Consider the following 13,099-nt stretch of genomic DNA (forward strand, 5'->3'; position numbering starts at 1 on the left):
TGGGGGTGAGCGCACAGTGTCGTTGGGGCTTGGCGTTGGGTGGATGCGGGAAACGTGCGTGGTGACATAGTTATTGAGTGTGCGGGCGATGTGGACGCTGGACTTTCTGCCGGCACTTGCCGAGGGTCAAGCTCAACATCAAAGTCAAGCTCAACACATCAAAATCAAAATCAAAACATCATAGTAACGCGGAAGACATTCCAACATCTAAGCTCAAGTCAAGTTTCGCAAAGCCAAAAGCGAAAAAACAATTTGTCCAGTACGGTCCCTTATAAAAAAGGCTTTTGTTTGGCTTTCCCCCAGGCGGCCCAGACCCCTAATCACACTCTGAATCTCATTACATTACTTATGCTTTTGTACTTCCGTAAACCGACTCTAACTTACACATCTATGTTCTACACCTGTGATACAAGATGAGCTACTTCAATGCATACAAAGAGGTACCGGTCGAAGCTGATCACTCTCGCTTTCCATAGGGTGACGACTCAGTACTCAGCCGTGACGGATAGTGTACTGCACTACGATGTCACTGGCCTAAGGTTTTTGATCATCACGATGTTTGCGGCTCTCCGAGTCAAGGTAACACCCGCTATCGGGAAGGAATGATCGTCTTCTCTCCATATAAATATTAGTCTTTCCAGGGAATGAATGATTGCAAGGCATCGAGCTTTGAGGACTAAACGTTTGGGTGGATGCCCGTGGCAGAAATGCACCCAGCGTGTTTTGACGTTACTCTCGATCATCTGCACTGCGATCACTGCAGACCACTAATGCTGTCTACACGTGCGTATGAACGTTGATCCATCCGAATCCTGATTTGCAAATTCAGGGTACAAAGCAAAAGATCAGTTTAACGTCTTCGGGCTTGTCCGATACTACCTCATGTTTTCACTAACTGAAAATAGCTGCCATGCCTGGGATTTGAGCCTTCTAATCTGCGACGAGCGTTTACCAGCCACTGATCTATGATGGCTGGCAGTAGAATGGGCCCCACGGCAGGCGTAATGAAGCGATTAAAGTTGCGCTTGCTGGCGTGCTGTTTTCCTTCTTCTCGTTCTGTTCTTTCCAACTCCCCAGCCATTTGAACACATAGCACGAACGTCCTCCTAGTACAAGTTCTTTTGTGCACAACACTCAGTGAAGTTCATGATGGAAACTGTGTACCCTTCTCCGATGGACGATACCAGGTGCGTTAACTGCAGTCATGTTTCACGACACGGGACCGATTTTCACAAAGACAGCCCTCTGATATCGATTCAACATATCATTTTTCTCAACCTGGGTCTGATTGCCAGAGCGACTGTCACAGGTGATATCTGACATCTATCCGCCGCATCGACACACTGACTAACACCATGATAGTCGATCAGTTCCCGAATATTACAGTGTTGAAATCTCCAGTACGACGCTCTTATCTAACTACTTTCGATGCTGAGAGATTTTCACAGACATTGAAATGACCCAGTTACCAAAAGTCGGATGGCTTTCGCTTGATGACCACTTTTGGCTTCAGATCACTGCCGACGGTAAAGTAGAAGAAACGAGCGTAGAGGGTCGTGGCTCTCTGCGCTGGCAACACAAGTTCACTTTGTATGTATGTTCATGTGTTCCAAACCTTGTTCGTAAATCTTGTTTTAGCAACATGCGGAAGTCATCCGCACTCTCCTTTCAGTTGTATGCTCGGCGTTATGTCCATGAAAATAAATTCATAGGCAAGGTGGAAAGATGCGTCGACACGCTGGTGACACATCCAGACGATAGTGCGCCTCTTTCTCCTTCCTTAATGAGCTCATAGCTGAGCATCGCAAACAGCTGTCTTCAGGGGTTGGCATAACCCTGAGTATACTGACAGTCTCGAACATACATCCCTGATATGCAGGATCACGAAAAGGAATATCTCTCCTGATGAGGCAGCCGCGTCAGCAGCAAAGGCTCAGCTATGTATCTCTAGTCCGTAGAATGACAGACCCCCTCTCTTGACTACTTACTCATAATTACCTCTCAGAGATCATCGTTCACCACCTTCCAAGAATTAGGCTCGTATCCCTGGATGATCACTTCTTCGTGCAAATTGAAGTAGATGGCAAAATAACCAGTGTCACGAAGGTACAAAGAGGACACTCACCACAATGGGAGGGTGAATATCGTTGGTGAGTACAGCCATTTGATTATATTCTTGTCTATACTAAACAGCTTTTGTGGTCAAGTGAATACCGAAAGGACTCTCGAATCCAACTGAAGATCTTCGCGCATCGCCGTGTTCACGAGGATCAATTTGTAGGTGTAATCAGCGATGAGGTAGAGTCTTTACTGCGGCGGGGCTGTCAGTTGCGTTCTTTGTTGGTCGACAGTCACTCATCTACATATCACAGTTATCAGGCGACAGATTTCGGAGATTGATCAGATCGGAAAAGAGCACCCACTTCCTGCAAGCATGGAGTTTCAAATTGCATCCTTGACCCCACCTACTTCAGATGGCTCCCAGCGTGCGGACGGTAAACATGACATCCTGGGTGGCGGGGGGGTCGCCCACGCACTAACATCGACCACAATTGCTGTGGAGGTCTCAGGCAAGTACCTTATGTTCCAAACTTCCTTGTGATCTTCATCGATTTTCCAGATATTTACTTGACTCAACTGCCGAAAATTGGAATGGTCGCATTCAATGATCAATTTTTTGTCCAGCTGGTGGTCGAGGATATCATGGAGACTCAAACGACCAGCTCAAAAACTCAGCAGAGTGGTTCGATATGCTGGAATGAGAAATACATTTTGTAAGTTAGGCCTTGGAAATTCATCCACCATCATTATTAACTAGCACTAGCCATGTTCCGGAGACGGCCTTGCTGTCACTCCAAGTTTATGCCCGACGCCACATTCACAATGATGAGTACATTGGAATGGTGAGCGGCCGAATTGGGGCATTTATGCAGAGCTCTGGATGTAGGGCATTAAAATATTGTGCTACTGGCTATCATTTACCTTCATGTGCAGGCTGTGATAGGCAGCTCGTTGTGTTCGACAAGCAGAGCCAAAGAAATCTGGAGACAAAACTTTCATTTCGAATGACGCGAAGTTCGACCTCTCATGGAAGCGAACACGGCGGGGATTCTATGTGTTCGTCGTCGCGACAATCTAAGGATTTTAGTTCACAGCAGCATGTTGACGTCGCTGATCGTGCTGTCGCGGCGATGATATCGCCCACACCGAAGGGTTGTGTGCAAGGGGACACTAATCCACTCTCTGTTCAAGTCGTAACAAGTTTCGTTGATGACACAGCGGATGCGTTCCAGCCCCTCTTGTCAGGGATCACCACTTTTGTTAAAATTGCTCGCACTTTCGCAGAGGTATGGCCAGAACTTGACCTTGAGCACCTTGGAGCTGATTCATTTATTCTCCACATGGTAGGCCCATCCGTACACCAAGATGGCGCTCATGGTTCTGACTGCAGGCTACGAGGTTTGTGTTCTCACCTTGAGCTTTCGTTGCAAATTCACCGAATGTGTAGGTTATACAACGGCAGCTCGCTCGTGATGATAGTATTCGACGATTAGCGTCCATCATGTGTGAGAGCTACGGCCTAGTATCGAATGCCCCAGATTTGTGCAATTTCCATGGTCAAGCGGAGACCGTAAACTTGCTCGCTCGTCAAACAATAGAGTGTGCATACTTTATTCGTGACTATGCCATTCATAAAAGTGGACGTAAGCGATCGAGATTAAGCATCATGCAGTTCCAGAATTAACAGTTATCCAGTGAAGCATAGCATCGCCAATGTGTTTTCGAACATCGATGAAACCATCCAGAATTATGAAGCTGCCTTCAGAAACATCAGGACAGCTCTGGAGCAAAAAGCTGTTATCAACACTCAATTGGTCGTTTTTCGCATACATGATGCCTTGAAGGACCTCGGTAAGTAGTTCTCCGTTGTCGGGGGGCAGCATTACTCACCAAGCTCAGCCATTAAAGTAGATCTTGATACCCTACCTTACGCGACTGGCGCCTCGTACCATGCGCAGAGGATTTACGATATCTCACTGGAGGATATCCATGTCGCTGAGATCTCGGACTGGGTAAATGGCAAGAGCAGTGAAGCAATCTATCTGCTGATCGGGCCTCACGGATCCGAGATCAGCGCAGTTGCCCATGCTGCAGCTCGCCAATTCGACAACATATCTCGTCTAGGATCGTCATACTGTCTTGACAGAACACGTCAAGGTCAGAGAAAGCCGGCTAATCTTTTTAGCACGATCGCTCGGGATCTTGCAGATCACGACCCTGAGTTCATGGTTTGTCTCAGGGACAAGGTGAAACGGCGGGCAATAGGCTCTTCCCCACATATTCCCACGCAGTTCGACTTCATCCTCGCACCGGCGCAACAGATGACGAGCTTGGGACCTGTGCTTGTTGTAATTGACGGGCTCGACGCATGTGGTGATGTTAATTCACGTACGGAGGTTGTCTCTGTCCTAAAGGAGAAGGCGAAAGTTCTCCCGCCTAGCTTCAAATTCTTGATTACCTGCCTGCCGGAGACTGATGTAGCCATCGCCCTCCGCGACGAACCCCATGTCCTAGCCAAAGAGCTTGATGCGGTTGTTACCGTACAACCTCGTGACAATGGACTGACCACAGTCAGAACTAAACCTCGCCCACTCACCCCTCCAATCCAGACCGAGTTGTCACAATCCGATTATTTCTCTTTCTGCGGATCTGCCTCAAGTGCTGTTTCGTCAAGTAGCATAAGCTCCCTCGCGCCTTCCATTTTCGATGAAGGACTTCGTACCTTTAGCCCTGATACATCGTCTCCAGCATCCAGTGTCACCTCATGCACGGATGCAGGGTCCCCAAAGCGGTTCGTCGGCACATTCAAACACATCGAGACTAGAGAAAAGGCAATTTCCTTTGATGAAGCTGGTCTGCAGACTGTTACGCACACATCCCTGAAGCAAACCGTTAAGCAGCACGTCAGTTCGAATCCGCGTCGTGTCCAATCATACACCCCTATTCTTGATGAGCCAAATGCTTGCTTATTCATTCCCGGGCCTACTGCTCCAACCGAAGACAACTTGGCGGTTGTCCCTCCTCGATGTGATAGCCCTCGTCCAGCAAGGCGGAGACGTACACCCCGACAAGAGACTATCATCCGAAGCGAGATACAAACCACCGGACCTCAGTCTATCACTCTTCTTTCGCCATGACAATTTACCAGATATTCTACTGAGCACACCTCTTCGGAAGAAGGTTGGGGGGCCTGACTCGAGTCATGTTTTGGTCGAGAGTGTCATATTTCTATGTACTTGTATCAATATGATGTTACCCGCACCATCGTGGTGGTTTTCAACGCTGTCAATAGCAATACTCCCATGTACACCATACACATTTATTCGTACTATACCTGTATACTGCCTTGCAAATACCACTCCCAGATTCGGCACTGACTCCGGGACCCCCAAAGAAGGGGTCATATAATAGCCCAACGTGAACTTCCGAGTTTATTACTCTTTTCCGACGAGTTTGAAACGACGAGGAGGGTGTGATAACACGGAGAAGAGATGGCAGGAAAAGCCAAAGCACGGTATGTGGCCTCTTAATCTAGTGACTTTCTCTTGACAATGGCCTTGTGGCAATATTATTTTCCTTTCGCCAACGTCTTCCTGCCAGAACAATCATCGTCCGCTTGATTTCCACTGCTCAAACAGGTTTCTTCTACACCACGCTGCGCCCAAGGCAGGGTCCTAAGCTCGCTGCCGTCAAATATGATCCTAAAGGTTGGTGTTGGTGTCCAGGTGGTTGGCCAAGATTCTGAACTGGTTCATTTCAGTTAAAGCTCGCGTACTCTTCGTAGAGAGCAAGAAGACGAAGAAGTAGTGAGGTAGTTGCTGCAGAATTTCTATTGCTTTTGCGACACTTAGAGATTCACGCCAGCCTACGTTGAATCTGAGTGGTGCTCAACCCCGCACTACGCACACTCTTGACAATATGCTATCCGCCGCGCTCTAATAGATGTTCAATATAGGTGGCATACGAACCCGACTTCCATGTGGTAAAATCCCTGTTCAAAGCTCCATACAGAACAAGACATTGTCAAGTAAGTTGCGGAGGTACACCTGAACTACATATAGCGAAACATATCCTACACGACCCTGCTCACCAAAATGTCTGTCCTGACTGCGGACTACTCGGTATATTCTGCGGCGCTACCCCACTCTGGGGAATTGATGTCGACGATTGTGATTGGGCTGGCTTGGGAGCCTCCAGATCCTTCCGATACTCAATTTTCTCGACCCGCACTTCGCCTTCAACGAGCTGATATACATACGTGACAACCACAGCGCCTTGAATGTCCATCAGTGCAAAGGATGGTGTTATTTCACTAAGAATAGGAATTGAGCAAGCAGGATGGGGGCGGAATGATGTGAAGGCCGTACCCGCTGTATGAACCTGTCCATGCGCCAGTCGCAGACCCAGGGTTCACAAAGAAACGACCGTCATATTCAATTGCCTGGAAGCTTATTTGAATCACATCAGAATGTCAACTATCGTGTAGATGCTGCGGAGTCAACACACGTATGAGTATGCCCTGAAACGAGCACGTCTACGTCCATTTGCCGTGCTAATGCACTGAGCGCATCGAGGTCGCCAGTCGGCACGCACTGGTGCCCATGAATCACTCCGATCCGTATTGGGGTATGCACTATGGTCGCAGATAGCGGAAAGCTCGCGCTCTAGGTCGTCTGCAGGTCAGTAATAACTCTACCACAGCATAAACGGAAAGTGATCATTATGCACCTCATCGTAGTCCCCTCGGACAACATACACATCTCCTGCTATGGTACGCAGGTACTCGTAGGTCTCGCGGTCACAAACGTTCCCTGTGCAAAGGATCTGTTGGATTTTTCCTGGAACAAGAAGTTTCCGGAATTTGGCTGGGAGGTCGTGTGCGCGGTGTGGGATGTGCAAGTCACCGATTATTAGGACAAGCACCATGTTGCACACATATAGATGGTACTCCCTTGAGGGAAGTTCAAGCTTCAGGTCGTCAGTGGGAAAGTATTATATAAGCGGCACGTTAATGCCGGTTGTCCGTCCTTCTCTTCCTATTTGCCGCGCTTGCAGGAATGGCTCACTCGTTGTCTCCAGAATGTACGCCATTGAAGCACGAGTATGATGCGTGCTTCAATACTTGGTTTGAGGGCTACCTCGAACCGGCTATTTCGAATGCCAATACCAAGGGACATCCACAAGGTCAAAGAATCGAGTACTCAAAGCAAAAGAAGGAAGAGTACGACCGCAAATGTGGGAGTATCTGGGCGAGGTACAAAGATTGCGTGCAGGTAAGCCCCTTTAATTCCAGCTCTTTTCTCCGCTTTACAGGGAATAATTTCCTGAGCGACCTCAATCCACTAGATCCAGTGCTCGTTCAACATTTGATTATGGTTCCGGCTCCCGCTAAAATTCGATGCTGACCTCTTCCAACATAGAAAGCTGTTACAGAGAAAGGTTTGGGCGAGTTACTTGGCCAAGCACGGCAAGAGAACCCGCTTCGCGAACCTCCGCCACCAGACGCATCTGGATCATCATGACCTGCTTGCCGCTTGATTCGCTGCATTCCGATAACCCCTGAAAGTTGCTGCAGCAAGTCACCTGGCCCAACAGAAATCCGTTTCTAAACACACACGTATCTACCTGTCCCCATGATGCAGCCTGTCTTGTCGTCCCCGCTGCTCATTTATCCCTATTTTGGAAATTGTCCCCGCAATTGAATATTACCTACAGTGTTGTAAGCAGAGGCACGCTGAGAGTATCAGAACAGCATGGTGAAATACAATAATTTAGCTGCAATCGCAAAGGAGATCATTGTGTAATAACGAAGTTGGGCCCATGAGTCGAGCGGCATACTCGTGTCAAGCCAGCTTTACACCTCTCTAGCCTCAAGTTACATAGTAGAGAACAAAATCGACACCTGGTCATGTCACCGAGCAAGTACAAACTGTGTATTCCAGACCCACGCACGTGCCATCTAAAGAGGAATATTTCAGCCCATGAATCAACCATAATCAATCACTTAAACTGCATACCTCGTGAATAATCACATAGCGGACGTTGCACTCAGGCGCGGACATACTTTGCTGAGTGCATCTTCTTCATCAAATCCCGCACTTTCAACACTGGTAATGGGTGAAGCAGCTCTGTCATGAGTAAAGGACGTAAGTCCCGAGGTAGAGCTCTCCGACGATGAGCGGGACGACGTGGATTCTTGCCGATCTTCAAGGTTGGGTGGTGGGGAAGAGGCGGGGGCGAGGGAGGGGGGCGATGGAGATAAAGTATTGGGCAATACATGATTTTCCGCGCCGAAACGATTTGATTCTTCCTGTTTAGCAGTAAAGCTAGTTTCTCCTAGTTGCCGGCGTACGATATGCGGTAAGCGGCGAAAGGCCTTGCATATATCCTCCTCCGGGCGGCAAGTGATCAGAAATCGGAGGTTTCTGGGAAGATTGGAGCCTTTTCCTGCAAGGACAGCCAATACATCCTTCCTTGACGCTTCATTTCCTCCTAGTTCCAGGCCATCAATGATTACCAAGAGCGGTCCGGTCAAGACGACATCTCTAGAGGGAGCGAGGACGAATCCCTCAAATTGGGTTTTCACATCCTGTGTCTTCCGTAGGCTTGTATTGTCAGCCACGGCGAGCTGGAGGTTTTCCTTAAACTGGACATGGTGATCTGCCAAGTCGCGGGCGATCGTCGAGAACAAGTTTGCGTACGTCCGATTTTCAGAAGTTCTCGGATTTCGGAAGCAATATGAAGAGCCAAGTCTCGAGGCGAGGCGGAAATGCTCTCCAACAAGCTGTGCAATGGCCCTGCACGGCTTTTCTGGACCGTAAACAACGCAAATTCTCTCCGAATCTTTACTCTCGCCGTTTACCCAGCTCTGTATTGATGCTATGACATCAGCTGGGGGAGGCGTAGTCGCACAAGATGTTGCGGTAGCGGAACATGCTGTTATACATCTGGCGTCATTTGCGTAGGCCATATCTCGAAGAATTGCCTTTGCGGCTATACGGATTATCATTTATTATAGGTAAAGTCAGCAGATAATCGGTGGACTCACCGTGATCATGAAGTTCCTCGTGTACTTTGGAAACGGTGACGTGCGTATTAATCGATAATTGTAGGTGAAATTTGTGCATTAAGTCTTTGAATGCGTCCTCGTGTTGTTTTATTTCGGTTTCAGCGTTCAGTATCGAATTCGTAATCGCTTGCACCACTTCATAAATGTTTTGAACCGTAAGTACATATTTCCATCATGTGCAGAACACTCACGCTTGCTTCGGTTGTCGACGTAGTCGCGGATGAAGTATGCGCAATTTACTGTTTGCTGGGCGATGTCATGGAGGATCTGCTCTCGCTCCTGCAGGCGCAGAAGTGCATCTACGGATGTAATAAGGTCGTATGTTTCTCGCATCGCATGTAGGACTCGACGGATGCCGCGGTCGCAGTTGGCTCGCGATCTTATGACCTGATGAAGAAGAGAGTCAATATCATATTGGAAGTCGAAAAAACTATATCTAAACCTCATAAGCACTGGTAAGTATCGTGAATGCCATCTTCGCATAAGGATGAATCTGTGAGGGAGTGAGGCTGATCTTTTCGCGCAAGTGATCAAGGGGGAAGACATACACTACTTAATCTTTCCGCTACTGTAACGAAGACGCCGATCTTTGCCAGAAGAGGCGAAAGATATACATCACCATGAACGCTACCGACAGCCTGGGTTATAGCATCGTGGATGATACTGTGGTGTTCTTTAATGTTCCCCTGACGAATTAGATCCGCGACACGATTGGCTGCCGCAGAAAATTCCTGCCTGACGGGACTTGCAAGCTGAGATCCTGCCAACGTGACACCAGGCCGTGCAGCTCTAAATGATAAAGTCGGTGCATCCGTGCCCAAAAAGGTGGCAGATGATGTGAGTTGTCGTCGTACAACTATGATTTCCTAAATCAGTGTACCACATCCAAGAAGGCGCAGTGCTGACCGCCCTTGGGCTGAAGAAGCTCATCGAGGCTTCCAAAAATGGTTTTGCCGATGACTATCTCTTTCCTATCTTTTCCGTCGTAACCGAATACCCGAAACATGAATCTAGAGGTCTGAGAGACTCCCCTAGGATGCTTGAGCCATTGCAACGTCATTTAACTTGAGACGACCTACAAAGTGAACACTGTGTCCCAAGTAAAAGACCTATTTTCTTGGTGCCCTTCTGACTTGATCGTTTGAGACTCTCCTTTATCTTCCACAGAGAGTTCAAGGAAGAATCGATCGTCACAAGACAACTTCCCGAATCTAGGAACACGGTCCAGGTCCAGGATGACAGCTATCGACTCTCAGCACTGACAGGAAACCTTGAGCTAATGGCGTACCAGAAATATCCAATGCATCGATCCGCTTGTTCAGCGTGATGTCCAGGACATTTTGCTCATCCGCTGTATGGCTAAGGTCCTCCTCGCGATAGTTATATGCGGTAGGAACTCCTGACACTTGAGAAATGTTGAATTCTACATGAATGTCTGCACCCTTTGGGCACCTAAGCGTTTGGCGAACAACTGCAAAATACGTGAGTGGGCTGAGCGAAGTGTGATAGGTCACTAACCGCCACCAGGAGCAGAAAGCCATTGCTTTAGTGGGCAACGCAACGCAGCGATTGCTTCGTCAGAATGCAAGTAACGTTTTGCAATGATTTCTAGCGAAGCTTGTGATGCATTGTTGTACGGCCTGTATCGATGGCAAACCCCCCTAAGGTGGCGCGTATATAAGTGACATCAACGGACTTACAGTTGATAGTTGTTTGTCCACCTGTAGTGCCCTTGTTTGGATTTTTTGGGGCTAGTTTCTAGGGTAGTGTCATCCACAACGAATTGAACAAAGAAAGCGTCGGTATGGATACGGCTGATTCTGGGCAAACCTTGCAAATCAACATCTGAAGAAGTATGAGCGATGCGACGTTTCATGATTGTCAAGATTGCGCACTGCAAATTCGCAGCCATTCGAAACTAGAAGATGGCGTAATCTTGAACTCAATCCACACTTTGTGATCTTGGGTTCCATACGGCTTGATAGTCCGACCAATGGCTAACCACGAGTTGGTTCAGTGTATTTCGAGAAAGTGTTGAACTGAACTTACGGCTTGGACACCTCAACAATGCTTCGAATGTGTCTTCAAACGTGCCAATTCTCTTGGGTTTGTGTAGTAAGTCGTGTGCGAAAACATCGAAGACGATCGTGGGCGACTCGATTATATTGCTTGAGCAGTAGAGTGCTTAGAGAGTCTCACTAGAATTACAGTTATCAGGGACTCACAAGCGATACTTTTGGCGCCAGGATGAGGTCAACCACCCTGCGGTACTTGTCCTCTGAAGCTGACCACCAACGATAATATGTACGGAGAATCGGTCGTCCAATGGGTTAATCCCAATTGTTGGAAGGTTGCGCAGAGCGATATCTGTTACGGTGATGAGTCCTCCGACGGTTGCGTGCAGTAGACAAACGCTGACCAGATATCTTTACTGCTGATATTTTGCCATTCACAAAGGAAGGGACGTCGCTGACCAAAGTCTGATCAGTGGAGTTCCTGCCACTATCGAGACCGTGAGCATGTGAGCAAGATGGACGGTACGCCCCGAGAAATTGCAGCAACGTACCTGGGACGGTCGTCATCGTGGTTCGTCTGCATCTGTTGATGCCAAAGCTTGTTCCTGAACTTTTCTTTTTCAGTTGGGGCGAGCTGAGTGACACAATTTCGTACCTAGTGTTTCGGGGTGGAAGTGAACTAGCTTCTAATGGTCACGGCGTAGATGGGAGTCGGATGGGAGCAAGCTGCAAACTGAAAGAGAAGCCAGCTCTGATCAGTATATATATACATTGTTTACCTTGACCTCCTTGCAAATCACTGCAAAAGACGCCCTACTGGCAAACAGGGCGTGCGTCAATCGGAGAGCCTGAGACGAATGTACGAGGTGTTTGGAGCCAACAAGCCTCGTGAAAGTACTATGTCTGCTTCGTGAGCGTTCGATGACTCCCCGTGAAGAAGCATTACAACTGAATCAAGCCTAGATCTAAACTTTGAAATTATGAGCGTGCATCACCGCGGCGTGACACGAGGTAGGCAGACGACTGTGCAATCATATGCCTACTAGGTCTAGCGACACAGTCAGAAACCTCACCATGTTCTAAATCTTAGTATGTCAGGTACCACGGGCCCATTAGTTACGATCATTAGACCCTTAGTGAGATCTGAGACCGAGTTGCTGGCCAGCCTGAAGGAGTACTGCACGAGCTACTACTAGTTCCCCGCGGTAGCCAGACCAATCGAAGGAAGACAATCGTTCCTTCGTATTAAGTAAGGCAGATCATAGCTATACAGAACTTTACGTCACCAAGCACTATGTCACAATAGCCCTCGCCGCGTCACTCGGCAGCGAGTGGTAAACCACGTAGTACATACTATAATATAATGGCGCTGTGCACAATTAATATAGGTCCCGGCCCACACGTCACGAATGTAGTTAACTACTTGTTGATACATCAGTGACACCGTATCGATATGCATTTTAAGTTAGAGGGCGATCGCATCCTGCATCATCAGGTCCAAGTGCATCCCTACTTAATACTAAGCGCAAGCGCGATAAACATCATTTCCGAACTTCGCGCCTCATGTAATGAATGCGGCGTAATTCTATAATATCCACAGAACCAGTGCTTGAACTTCGACTTCTTCTTGACGCCTGCAATGCGCAACCAAGGCGCTAAAGTCTTGCATCGTGACCTCTTTATCGTGACTCATGGAAGAGAAGTATATCGCTGTTTTTTCAAGACTTGATTATGACGAGTCATGACAACACGTTGTCGGTTGCTGCCTGTTCAAATACGCCATCCCACGAGGGGAAACCTGCCCATAAATTATAATAGAAGTTGCGAACATGACCCTACTTAGCAGTCAAATGCTTCACCGACGGACCCAGATCTTTTAACTGGGTGTACTATATCGCAGTCAGGTCTTCCTTATACCTGAGAAACGTCGGAGATTGATATTAGAAGGATTCAT

At 48.0% G+C, this 13,099-nt stretch overlaps 6 protein-coding genes across 6 annotated transcripts; 4 read left to right on the forward strand and 2 right to left on the reverse strand.

Moving 5' to 3' along the window:
* Window positions 1–913: 913 nt before the first annotated feature.
* Window positions 914–2,818, forward strand: EDB91DRAFT_742719 (uncharacterized protein). Its single transcript, XM_041328256.1, has 11 exons — window positions 914–1,187; window positions 1,238–1,309; window positions 1,363–1,400; window positions 1,449–1,590; window positions 1,639–1,760; window positions 1,813–1,950; window positions 2,006–2,036; window positions 2,097–2,150; window positions 2,208–2,323; window positions 2,380–2,570; window positions 2,621–2,818. Exons 1-10 carry the CDS (start codon window positions 1,147–1,149, stop codon window positions 2,457–2,459), a joined length of 834 nt encoding a protein of 277 aa, XP_041173201.1. The 5' UTR covers window positions 914–1,146; the 3' UTR covers window positions 2,460–2,570; window positions 2,621–2,818.
* Window position 2,819: 1 nt separating this feature from the next.
* Window positions 2,820–5,624, forward strand: EDB91DRAFT_742641 (uncharacterized protein). The gene is made up of 5 exons (XM_041328255.1): window positions 2,820–3,347; window positions 3,409–3,459; window positions 3,509–3,704; window positions 3,757–3,912; window positions 3,961–5,624. Exons 1-5 carry the CDS (start codon window positions 2,901–2,903, stop codon window positions 5,196–5,198), a joined length of 2,088 nt encoding a protein of 695 aa, XP_041173202.1. The 5' UTR covers window positions 2,820–2,900; the 3' UTR covers window positions 5,199–5,624.
* EDB91DRAFT_1156178 (uncharacterized protein) lies at window positions 5,437–6,035 on the forward strand. Its single transcript, XM_041319615.1, has 4 exons — window positions 5,437–5,575; window positions 5,662–5,768; window positions 5,822–5,872; window positions 5,926–6,035. The coding sequence occupies exons 1-3, from the start codon at window positions 5,553–5,555 to the stop codon at window positions 5,866–5,868; spliced, it is 177 nt and encodes a 58-aa protein (XP_041173203.1). The 5' UTR covers window positions 5,437–5,552; the 3' UTR covers window positions 5,869–5,872; window positions 5,926–6,035.
* Window positions 6,036–7,015, reverse strand: EDB91DRAFT_1156181 (Metallo-dependent phosphatase-like protein). Its single transcript, XM_041319616.1, has 4 exons — window positions 6,790–7,015; window positions 6,568–6,725; window positions 6,429–6,509; window positions 6,036–6,373 (listed from the first exon to the last, which is right to left on the reverse strand). The coding sequence occupies exons 1-4, from the start codon at window positions 6,985–6,987 to the stop codon at window positions 6,148–6,150; spliced, it is 663 nt and encodes a 220-aa protein (XP_041173204.1). The 5' UTR covers window positions 6,988–7,015; the 3' UTR covers window positions 6,036–6,147.
* EDB91DRAFT_1206871 (mitochondrial distribution/morphology family 35/apoptosis) lies at window positions 7,016–7,556 on the forward strand (the record flags this gene model as incomplete). Its single annotated transcript, XM_041320715.1, has 2 exons — window positions 7,016–7,334; window positions 7,482–7,556. Coding segments are annotated over exons 1-2 (291 nt in total), but the record flags the coding sequence as incomplete, so codon positions are not given.
* Window positions 7,557–8,089: 533 nt separating this feature from the next.
* On the reverse strand, window positions 8,090–11,728 carry EDB91DRAFT_1252468 (uncharacterized protein; the record flags this gene model as incomplete). Its single annotated transcript, XM_041323510.1, has 15 exons — window positions 8,090–9,054; window positions 9,110–9,265; window positions 9,322–9,517; window positions 9,573–9,623; window positions 9,679–9,986; window positions 10,037–10,161; window positions 10,210–10,372; window positions 10,419–10,601; window positions 10,649–10,770; window positions 10,831–10,975; window positions 11,026–11,127; window positions 11,180–11,298; window positions 11,356–11,497; window positions 11,550–11,632; window positions 11,697–11,728. The coding sequence occupies 15 exons, from the start codon at window positions 11,726–11,728 to the stop codon at window positions 8,090–8,092; spliced, it is 2,892 nt and encodes a 963-aa protein (XP_041173206.1).
* Window positions 11,729–13,099: the final 1,371 nt, after the last annotated feature.

This window comes from Suillus paluster (genome assembly GCF_016628075.1).
Source record: "Suillus paluster strain FC165 chromosome Unknown EDB91scaffold_68, whole genome shotgun sequence".
NCBI classification, from domain to species: domain Eukaryota; kingdom Fungi; phylum Basidiomycota; class Agaricomycetes; order Boletales; family Suillaceae; genus Suillus; species Suillus paluster.

Excerpts from the sequence above, each read along its gene's own strand:
- EDB91DRAFT_742719 (XM_041328256.1), top strand. The coding sequence starts at position 1,147 with ATGATGGAAACTGTGTACCCTTCTCCGATGGACGATACCAG. Across the intron at positions 1,188-1,237 it reads TCTCCGATGGACGATACCAG|ACAGCCCTCTGATATCGATT; the intron begins GTGCGTTAACTG and ends ATTTTCACAAAG. Across the intron at positions 2,037-2,096 it reads CACCACCTTCCAAGAATTAG|TGTCACGAAGGTACAAAGAG; the intron begins GCTCGTATCCCT and ends CAAAATAACCAG.
- EDB91DRAFT_742641 (XM_041328255.1), top strand. The coding sequence starts at position 2,901 with ATGGTGAGCGGCCGAATTGGGGCATTTATGCAGAGCTCTGGATGTAGG. Across the intron at positions 3,460-3,508 it reads TTCTGACTGCAGGCTACGAG|GTTATACAACGGCAGCTCGC; the intron begins GTTTGTGTTCTC and ends CCGAATGTGTAG. Across the intron at positions 3,705-3,756 it reads TGCCATTCATAAAAGTGGAC|TGAAGCATAGCATCGCCAAT; the intron begins GTAAGCGATCGA and ends ACAGTTATCCAG.
- EDB91DRAFT_1156178 (XM_041319615.1), top strand. The coding sequence starts at position 5,553 with ATGGCAGGAAAAGCCAAAGCACG. Across the intron at positions 5,576-5,661 it reads GCAGGAAAAGCCAAAGCACG|AACAATCATCGTCCGCTTGA; the intron begins GTATGTGGCCTC and ends TCTTCCTGCCAG. Across the intron at positions 5,769-5,821 it reads CGTCAAATATGATCCTAAAG|TTAAAGCTCGCGTACTCTTC; the intron begins GTTGGTGTTGGT and ends GGTTCATTTCAG.
- EDB91DRAFT_1156181 (XM_041319616.1), bottom strand. The coding sequence starts at position 6,987 with ATGGTGCTTGTCCTAATAATCGGTGACTTGCACATCCCACACCGCGCA. Across the intron at positions 6,726-6,789 it reads TCCGAGGGGACTACGATGAG|AGCGCGAGCTTTCCGCTATC; the intron begins GTGCATAATGAT and ends CAGACGACCTAG. Across the intron at positions 6,374-6,428 it reads TGGACAGGTTCATACAGCGG|TGAAATAACACCATCCTTTG; the intron begins GTACGGCCTTCA and ends TCCTATTCTTAG.